This window comes from Jatropha curcas, chromosome 4, assembly GCF_041381405.1.
Source record: "Jatropha curcas cultivar XTBG-Jc1 chromosome 4, XTBG_Jcur_1.0, whole genome shotgun sequence".
In the NCBI taxonomy this organism is placed as follows: Eukaryota; Viridiplantae; Streptophyta; class Magnoliopsida; order Malpighiales; family Euphorbiaceae; genus Jatropha; species Jatropha curcas.
This window is the reverse complement of record NC_143154.1, coordinates 29,617,428-29,627,649: the sequence shown is the minus strand read 5'-3', so window position 1 is coordinate 29,627,649 and position 10,222 is coordinate 29,617,428. Positions and strand designations below refer to the sequence as shown.

Here is a 10,222-nt window from a genome sequence, read left to right as displayed (position 1 = left end):
TCTTTTTTTTTACCAAATTCAACCAACTTATCTTTATATTTATTATTATATTTTATCAATATTTACTAATTTATCCCTTTATGCAGGGGCCGAGCTCCATTGCAGCTAAGGGGCCGTGGCCCCCTTCAAAATTTAAAAAAAGAAGTTTCCTTCTGAAAATTATAGTTTAAGCCTTCAAAATATAAAAAATTATATTTAACCTCCTAATAAAAACTTTCGTTTAATCTTTCTAAATGATTGTCTTATCTCCACCCGTCTTTATGCAACAGAAAAGTATAAAAATTGAAAGAAGAATGTAAAGTATAAAGAAGATAAAAAAAAAATTGGGACAATAATATATTTTCAAAAATAGAGATTTACGGAGTAAATTATTTAATTCGACAATCGAACTTTGTTTTAAGCAGCCTAATTAAATCAAATGAATTGGATCGGTTTGATTTTCGGTGTAGTTTGGTGGGCAATTTTGCATACTCCTATTGCTTATAGGTACCAATTGGTTCATTTTTTAATTATATACTAATTGCAACAATTTTCTAGCTTTATGTTTAAATTTAACATTGTCATAAAATACAATTAAATAAGAAAAAACATTCTCATTAAATAAAGATTTCTGCAATGATTATTGTTCCCATAATAAAAATTAGCCAACTGAAAAACAGTGGAAGTTAGTTGTCCAAAAGCCGAAGATATGTGGGCTCGAAAAATTTTACCTCGAGATTCCAACAGTAACAGTTGTGAGTGCCATTAGCTGTTTATCATCTCTAGATTCTCTACTTCCACTTCTAACGGAAAACTGCAACAAACCTACCAATAAAGGGGTGCATGATAGACTCATATGGGACCATTTATTTGTCATTTTAATATTAAATATTCATATTTTTCACTGCTTTTTTTTCCAAAAAGTTTACACTATTTTAAAGTTTAAATTTAAATAAGATTTAATTTAGAATAATGTTCAGAATACCTCCTTAGGCATTTTTGAGTAATCAACCTTACTACTTCATTTGGCAGGACACTATTAGAGTACTTGCCTTTTTTTATGTTTCTTTTTTGGAGAGCACCCATTTATTACATGTTCGAGAAAAAATTGTAACTATCCTTTAAGTCTGATCACTAAAATTATCTGTTTTAGCAACGTTAGCTATTTGAATAGCTTTTTATAAAATGTTATCTTTAATTTCTAAAATTGATTCAAACATTATATTACCGAACACTATAAAAAAATAACGTTTAGCATTTTAACTAGTCAAAAAAACTTAAAGTTACTTAAAAGGCTATTGTCGAAAATACTATTTATCAAATTTAAAATAAAAATTCGAGTCGCAATTGCATTTGTTGAAAATGTGGAAATTTAGATCCATGTGAGATAGGATCCTATGTTGCTTATAGGTAACTATTAGCGTTGATTGTTATCTATATGTATATGGTCATATAAATAACTTTTTGCATAGGTACTCTTTTTTTCTAAAGCAGCATAATTATATACACATAGTACGTGTATTAATAATTGAATTTTTGTACGTGTATACACAAAATATACTTATTTTTTATGTACTTATTTTCTTTTAATTTAAATACTACTTTTTTTTAATTTAAATATTAGTATATTAATTCATATATATATTATAGTTTAATAAATGAAGCAAAATACCCACGTAAAGTTGTTAGTTACACACGAGCAAGCCAACTAGCCAACACTATTTTATAGTACATCTATTAGATCTTTTAAGGCCCATGCACTTGAAATCTAATAATATTTAATGAGGATGGATTTGATTTTTTTTTTAATTATCCGATTTTTTAAGCTTACTGGCTCAACTAATCCGAATTCACACCGAGTAGATTCAAAGTTCGAAATCGAGATATCTGATTAAAGGAATAAAGATTAGTATGATTGATTGCGCTATTTTTTAAAAAATTAATCCAATGAAACAAAAACATCATTTTCACAATTTATATTAAAGTTAAAAATGGAATAGTTAATATTTCTCAAAAAATTTAAACAATTGATATTTTTATTTAAAAAAGAAACTTATATGAAATTTCAGTTGACTTAAAAATTACTTTCAACTAGAAAGTTACAAGTAAAACACTGTTTGATTTGTTCATAAATCAAAAAAATTAATTTAAAATAAATAAAGAATTATATTTTTATAAATTAGAATCTAATTATTTAAAACTATTTTTAACCAAGTTAAAAAAATTATATTATCTTAGTAATATTTTCTGCGAAATGCCAACATTACTATTGTTTTGACAAATCATTAGCCTTCATATTAGTTAATATTCCCTTTTTTTTTATCAAAGTAACAAATTAAATTACTTTTATGTATTTATCAACACTTAAACTATATAAAAATTACTTTTTTAAATTAATCTAGCTTGATATCATGAGGATTAAAAAATTAATAATCCGTCCCATTTTTAATTAGCTTATATTGGGACAATGATACATACTAATTAATTAATTAATCATCACAATCATATAGATTGGAGAAATCCAACCTTCCAATTTCTGAAGTTCACCTTAAGAAAAATACTTGCTCAAGGAATTGTTTATTAACCTTTATATATTACACGCCAAAAAAAAATTAAAAAAATATTTTAATGTACAACATATATATATATACATGGTGAGTGAATCATTTGGTCACATGGAGTGATAATGGTGGCTAAGGGATGGCATGTTTGTTAAGAAAAAGAACATGCCAACTTGCTATATACGATGTCATTCCTATAAGATATATTGTATTCTCAATAATGTGATTAAAAAATGTTGTAGAATACCTATAATTTCGTGGACCGCTGACTATTGTCGTTTATGTACTTTCTTTCTGAAGTCGTTTTGTGGATCCATTAGTATGAACATATCCATACCCACTACTAATTTATTAGTCATGATTAAGAAAAATCAATTATTCTAACCTTAATTAAAGCCCCACCGTTATATTAGTGCAACATCAACTTATGGTGTCACCAAATACGTGGCCCATATCCCATAAATCTAGCAGAGACTGCCTCCAACATTCTCAGGATTTAAAAAAAAAAAAAAAAAAAAAAAAGCAATGGATGTTTAATTAATAAAAATAGACTGTATTTTCAAGAAAGAAAAGAATATATAAAACTCGACATATTATTTACCTAAAAAAATGATAAATAATTAAATACACATGATGGTGTTCCTATATATATAGGGTATACTCAAAAATCCAGGATCAACTAGACTATCCGCCTATGCTATATTCCACTAGAGAAGCAATGGTGTCTCCCTCCCATCATCAGATTCAGCAGCATCAACAGACAACTTTTTTTTTTTTTTTTTTTTTTTTTGAAAAAAGGGATTTCTTTATTTTCAGCAAAATTTTGTTAGAAACTTTATTTACCATTTGAGAAATGAAAACTATTGTTGTAAAAATAATTTTATTAGTTTTTCTAGTTTCTATATAATTTGGAAAATTGAAAAACAATAGAATTTAAATGAAAAACTACAAAATTGCTTTACTTTGCATCGATCAGCCTAGCCATGCCAAGTACCAGAAGTCTGTTCTCATTAACATGAACATTGAGACTCCAAGGTGTATCAGCATACTCAACCTGAATTCACAATATAAAATATGAATATATGTTAGCATAAAAAAAATGCCACCTTACTATAATAAATAAAATAAAATAAAAAAGAAAGAAAGAAACTCTTATTTGATATTCACTATTAAGAGATAGAAATTAGAATTAAAGCTACCAAAAATATATTTATAAATAATGGCAACTTCTATCTATAAGCTACCTTGTAACTTTAATTTGGGTACTTTAACATACTGGGCTGGATCTTGTAAATCTGGGTTTGTACACTTCCAGGGCAATGCAAGTCTTTTGGTCTCACCAGCAAGGTTTGGAGAGAAAACACAAATTACTGTAAATGATAATTGAAACTTCAAATATCTTCTTTTCCTTTCTCATAATTTCACCACCTTCAAATCAGAAAGAAAATCCTTACTCAAATTCTATTTTTGTCATACAAGGTATCTTAAAGTTCCTGTATCCACCATTATTTGTTCGTATCAGGTGTGGAGCTCTTTAAAGGCTTAACCAGGCTAATGCTCTATCCTTTTTAAGAGTTTACTGACACAGTGGAAGTGGGATATCCAACCCGTAATCGCAACGACCCAATTGCAAGAATGAGCTCTACCAACTGAGCTATATCCCCCGGAGCCAAGTGGAGATGCACGTAAACGCAATAATCTATATTGATAGTTGAAGTGATGGGTCATTGGCCCTCCTGGGGGAGTTGACGTGAACCCTAATTATATAATCTCATATGAGAGATAGGTGTTCCTGATGCGATCGCATAGGATCCACCCTTATCTATAGTGTAAGTATTTCCCATCTCCAACCTCCTAGAGATTGCAGAGTGGCAGAAAGAAAAGTAGTAGTCATGGAATATCCTCCATTAGATGCTTGCAAGCACCTCCAACATAGTTAGTCTGATGTCTTATAAATGGATGCCTAAACCCACTTTGGTCGGATGCTGTCAGCAACACTTCGCAGTACAGTGACACTATTTTCCCCATCAAGGCCCACCAAATAATCCATGGCCAGAAAAACAATTGTCATGGTCAATCCCATTATCTCAAAGCATAAACAGCAGCCATTATTGAGGCCAATATGTGTCCATGGCTTATCCTTCCAATAACTCAAAGGGCAAGAACGAGTTAAGTTCTTTTCAGTAAATCAGAATCAGTCCAACAAATATTGTAACGTGGCTCAATTTCTCTTTGCAGATTCCAATTTTATGGATAATATTAACATGTCAATTTGAAATCCATGTGGAAGGAAGCCACTAATTCAACTCTTGTGGCCAACTGTATCATTCTAACAATTATAGAACTCAAATCAATGCAGGAAAAGTTAGAAGATTTGTTAAGAGTTAGGAACTCAAGTGAAGTTAGAGGAATTGTTAGAAACAGGGTAATAAAAGTTAAGAGTAAGCAAGTCAATAATGTTAGAGGTTAGAGTACATGGTTAGTAAGTTAAGTTAGATGGCTTGTTATGCAGTTAGTTCCCAAAAAAAATTGGAAATTAATATTCGGAACCAATCCCCAATGATCAATATATATATATGGCTTTGCATGGGCAAACATGTTTACACATTCTTCTACTAAGATCTATCTCTATTACCTCTAACAAAATGAATCAAAATTGAAAAATAAACCGAGCAAAATAAGAAGATATTATACAAGTTGCAGGAAATCAATGAGAAGAATTGTACAAATTGCAGCAAATCAATGAGGTAGACTTAGAAAGTTAAGTTTCATAGTCTACCGGATATTCGGATAAGGGCGAATGAACGCAGAATTCATTTGCCATATCTTGAGTGAAGCAGTAACATTTGTCTCAATAGCATTATTGAATAGGAACAGCTTTGCAGCTCCATAAATTGCCCTTGTTGGATAAACCCTGGAGGTGATGCATGTTCTGCCCCCTTGAGCAAAGCTTTCGATTATCGAATGATCCACCTGTTTTTTGTGCATGTATATTCTGTTAAAATCACTGGACATAACACAGGATATTGTTGCAAAATTAGTTACTCTCAACTGAACTTACCAATGTCCTTAGAGTGAATTTTTCTCCTTCTAGAACTGGAACAAAGTTCCCATAGATTTGTTTATTAACATCATTTGCAACAGAGGATCTGTAAAAGAGAATTAATTAATCAAATGCTCATTATACATTATATGTAATCAAGTGCACTAGTTAATTATTAATTAATTACCTTGTTTGGTCTGTGCAGAAGAATGTTTTGAGAGTGCCATTAAATCCTTTCGTAACATAAAAGTAAACAGGAGTTTGCTCTGCAAGACTCTCGTCTGCGAGAACCAGGAGACCAAAAGGTCCTAATGCACTGTGGTGAGCAGCTCCATTGCTAGTGCTGCAGCTAAATTCTTCATCGGTTTCTGCTATGTTCTCCAAAACATTCTTGTCTATCTCAAACTCAGCGAAGATATCAAGCTGCATTAATTAATTGACCTGTAAGTTAGATGTGTTCTTCTTCTTGTTGCCTAACTAAAATTCTACAAGTTGTAGAAACAAACCTGTGTAGCTGCTTCAAGATCTAGAGGCACAACTGACCCTGGCTTGACCTCTACGTTCTTGAATTCTTTGCTTCTTAATCTCAAATTCTCTACTTCTTCGACTGGCCACTGAAGCAAATTGCTGCCACTCTTTGTGTCAAAAGCAACTGTCCTCGGAATACCCTACATGATTAAAACAAATGAATTAACTTTCCCAATGTTTAAAAAACCATGGTTTTAAATAAGCGAAGTTAAGAAAAGAATGAATACCTGAAGAGAAGCCCATCCTTTCTTAACATCAGCAGCTTCACTATCAGACTCACCAATCCAACCCCACAACACTCTTCTCCCTCTGTGCTGATCATAAAATGTCTTGGAAGCATAGAATATACCATAATCATATCTAAGACCAATACCAACATCAATTTCTGGAATATCAGGATACCAAGTAGCATTCTTGTCATCATAAGTTCCAAGGGCATAATAATCATGTCTATCATCATCAAGACTTGCCTTGACAACATGTTTCACTTCAGGACCATTAGCTGAGGTTTCCAATCCATTTCGGTCATAAATCGACACAGGATAAAAGTCTACGCATTCCCACATACCAGTTCCAGGGACACCATGAAGAACCTGATTACGCAACTCATAATTTATAAAATCAACAGTATCATAAATTAAAGCTATTCCAGTTTTACCAACTTTAGACCCTATAGTAATCCTCCATTTCCCTTCAGAAGTATACCAAGCAGTTGTCGGATCCCGGAAATCCTTTATACCAATTCCTGGAGGAGGGACTAGAACAGGGTTGCTGGAGTATTTAACCCACTCAATGAGGAGAGGATCGTTATGGTCTGCTGGATATGCAAGATTCTGGACTTGAACAGATTCATTGGTGGACCCAGTGTATAGCATTACAATTTTACCATCTGGCAGAATTGTGGCAGAGCCAGTCCAAACACCATTGATGTCATACCATTGGTCTGCAACCATTGCTAATGGGAGGTGAAGCCAATGGATTAAATCTTTTGACACTGCATGACCCCAAACTATGTTACCCCAAACGGCTGCATCTGGATTGTACTGGTAGAAGAAATGGTACCAGCCCTTGTAAAATAATGGACCTGTATAAGTTTATTCAGGTTAATTGTCAAGCTTGAAACTTTGAAGCACGAGTTTTGCTTTTCAACGGATAAAGTTTGAATTAACCAAGCAAATCAATTTATACTAGTCAGATTCAGAGTTACAGAAAATTGTCAAATAAAAGAAAGTTCTGTTCTTCCCAAAAAAATGTTCCAGTTTGATGGCTAGTCTTAATTTTATAAATGTCCAAAAACAAGAAAATGAGATCTTACCATTAGGATCTGAAGCACAATGAACCAGATTCCAGCAGCAGAGCAATGATAGTCCACCGGCCAAACAATGGATAAAAGAAAATTAGAATTAAAAAAAAAAAAAAAAAAAAAAAAGGGAGACGTATGAGCATGTACAAATTTGGAGACAGACCAAAATTTGGTAACATCTGCTTATGAATTATTTTAATAAAAAAAGTCAACAAAGCGGAAAAGTAATAAAATATACTGTATAAGTTTAAAAAAAATTCCTCAGGCAAAACGTTAATAAGCGAAATTAGACTAATTAGCGTATGCAAGTCTTAATCCCTAAACATAACACAAGCTTTAATAAAAAAACAAAAAAGTATAGTCATTGCCACGTAAGGAATCCTATCTATCAAATCCACCGAAACTGAAAGGAAACAATTTTCGCTGGCCCACCTCAATTATGTGCCAAAAACAAAGAAATTAAACACATTAAATTAAATTATTAATTTTTTAATATGAAAAATGAAGAAAAAAGATTAAAAAAATTAACTAGTGAAATACCAAATTACCATATTAATTTATAACATCAACTCATCATATAAGGTTTATTTGAGTTTTAAATTAAGGAATAACTATTATAGAATTTTACAATTTAGAATATTATTTTCCTACCCAAAAGGTAAGCCACTTTTTTTGGGACAATTAAAATTTAAAACCATAGAAAAAAGAAAAATAAAAAAATAAAGATAATTAAAAAATATATAAATAAAAGGGAAAGTCCACGAAATCGAGGATTCCCGGCGGATCTAAAACCACAAGCAAAGAATCAATCAATCAATAAATAAATAAATAAATAAAAGTTGAAAAGAAACAAAATCAAGTTTGCAGAATCTACCATTCATCCAATTCTTCTCAGGTTGGAAATGGAAAGCAGTTCTTTGCCATGATAACATGCTATTGTTCCATGGATAGTCTGGCGATTCTGAGTGACTAGATATCAGGTTAGCCTTTTGAGAAACTCCGGCGGAGACGCCGCGAGAGACGGGCCTCAAAATCTCCGGTTTGGCTGTATCTTGCGACGTACCTAAAGAACCTACATTTTCGTTTTCTTGGGAAAGAATGTTTTTCTCGGATCGATTATTGTTATCAATTAAAGCCACAAACAATAAAACAAAAAACAACCCAGAAAGAACGACGGAGAGAAGTTTTTTGGAAATCCGACGATGGACTGCCGAAGATGTCTCGGCGTTAATGCCATCCGGGAGAGAAGTGTAGCCGGCATCTTGAGGTTGTGAAACGGGAAGGAGTGGATTTAGATCAGCCATGACAGGCCAATAGACAAAAAGAAAAAAAGAGATACGGAGAAGATTAATATGTGGTGGTGTGTAAGAGATTATACGTATACAATATATATATAGAGAGAATGGAGAATGGAGGGTCAAAGAGAGAGAAAGAAAGAGCGAGAGAGTTGCCAAAAGAAGAGAGAGTTCAGAGTTGAAAAGGACAACGGTAAATTCTTGATATGATTGGTTGGGTGGTGCAGTTTTTGAGGAGCAAGGAACCAACAATTTTCATGTGACTCCATTCCAGACTAGGATTAACTGGCTCCTGCCTATTATTTTTCCCTGCCAATTTTGGTTATTGAAATTATATTTTTTTTCCATGGAAAATTAATTTTATAAGAAAGTAAAACTCTACAAAATATTATATAAAAGCTAAATTATCATGTTTTGATGATAATAAATTTTTTTTTTACTAAAGTAACATAATTGTTATAATAAATATTTATTATATAATTTAAAGTATTTTATTTTTTATAGAAATCTTTTTTTTTCACCCTTTAAGAAATTTAACTTTTACAAAAAAAAAAAAAAAAAAAATCAACTTTTCCGTGAGATTTCAGTAATCAAACATCTTATATAAAACCAAATCAAATTAGTATTAGAAGTGGTAAGAAACTTAACCAACAAAGTTAGATGATTAGAAGTAGTCTAGCAGAGAAAAACTAGGGTTCAAAACCCACGGTATTATCCAATTTCGTATTATTATAGGAATAATAACAATTAACAACTAAGTCGGCTTTTTGGACAAGAAATTAATTAATTTGAAACATAATTGCCTATAGTGGCTTCCTAGTAATAATTTTGCCAGGTCAAGACAGGCATCCTATGGTGTTGCGCTTGGAATTATTTATTTATTTTATTTATATTTTGTTGAGTATAGGAGATAAATTCACCTGAGAGATACATTTTGAATACATACATGCTCAAGTTGAATCTAGACAACAAAAAGTTCTTTATGATGCTTTGGCTTTTAACAATAATAACTAAATGCTTTTTTCCATTCAAAAAAATAATTGAATCTAGACAGAAAAATTTTTCTTCTCGTTGCACTCATTGTTTTATGTTTATTACTATTGTTAGTCCCTCCATGTATTTTCATTGTAAAATTTTTTAAAGTTATTTCTTGTTTAAAAAAAAAAAATAGGTAGATTAATTATTTTTAAAAAAATTTTATCAACACAATAATGATTGTCTATAATAATTTAAAATCAATCTTGTCACTTCTTTTTCTCTTAATCTATAATTGTTTCTGACATTAAAACGTGTTAAGTGAGATAAATAATTATTTAATCAAATTAAGAATTATTTTATTGTAATTTGGGTAAATAATTGTTTTTTTAATTACTATAAAAAGCAACACATATATAGAAATGGTATGAAATTAAGTTTTATATTGCAGAACTTGCAAAACTCATTAGGGGAGAGGTCAATTGCCCCTTTCTCTTTTATATTTCCAAAGGTCAAATCTTGGTTTTCCAATTATTTT

The 10,222-nt window shown here is 31.2% G+C and overlaps 1 protein-coding gene across 2 annotated transcripts; it reads right to left on the bottom strand.

Annotated features, from left to right (window-relative positions):
- Nucleotides 1–3,403: 3,403 nt before the first annotated feature.
- LOC105645987 (acid beta-fructofuranosidase) lies at nucleotides 3,404–8,802 on the bottom strand. Of its 2 annotated transcripts, XM_089720330.1 has the most exons (8): nucleotides 8,289–8,802; nucleotides 7,427–7,435; nucleotides 6,339–7,195; nucleotides 6,090–6,251; nucleotides 5,771–6,006; nucleotides 5,602–5,689; nucleotides 5,320–5,513; nucleotides 3,404–3,594 (listed from the first exon to the last, which is right to left on the bottom strand). In XM_089720330.1, exons 1-8 carry the CDS (start codon nucleotides 8,716–8,718, stop codon nucleotides 3,513–3,515), a joined length of 2,058 nt encoding a protein of 685 aa, XP_089576456.1. In that variant the 5' UTR covers nucleotides 8,719–8,802; the 3' UTR covers nucleotides 3,404–3,512. The 2 variants fall into 2 exon arrangements, with proteins under 2 accessions (XP_089576456.1, XP_012087134.1); XM_012231744.4 differs by lacking the exon at nucleotides 3,404–3,594 and having other exon boundaries at nucleotides 5,083–5,513; nucleotides 8,289–8,800.
- Between the last annotated feature and the right edge of the window lie 1,420 nt (nucleotides 8,803–10,222).

Coding starts and splice junctions, on each gene's coding strand:
- LOC105645987 (XM_089720330.1), bottom strand. CDS start 8,718: ATGGCTGATCTAAATCCACTCCTTCCCGTTTCACAACCTCAAGATGCC. Junction 5,690..5,770: donor TTCTGCACAGACCAAACAAG/GTAATTAATTAA, acceptor TCTCTTTTACAG/ATCCTCTGTTGCAAATGATG. Junction 3,595..5,319: donor CGCCCTTATCCGAATATCCG/GTAGACTATGAA, acceptor TTGTGAATTCAG/GTTGAGTATGCTGATACACC.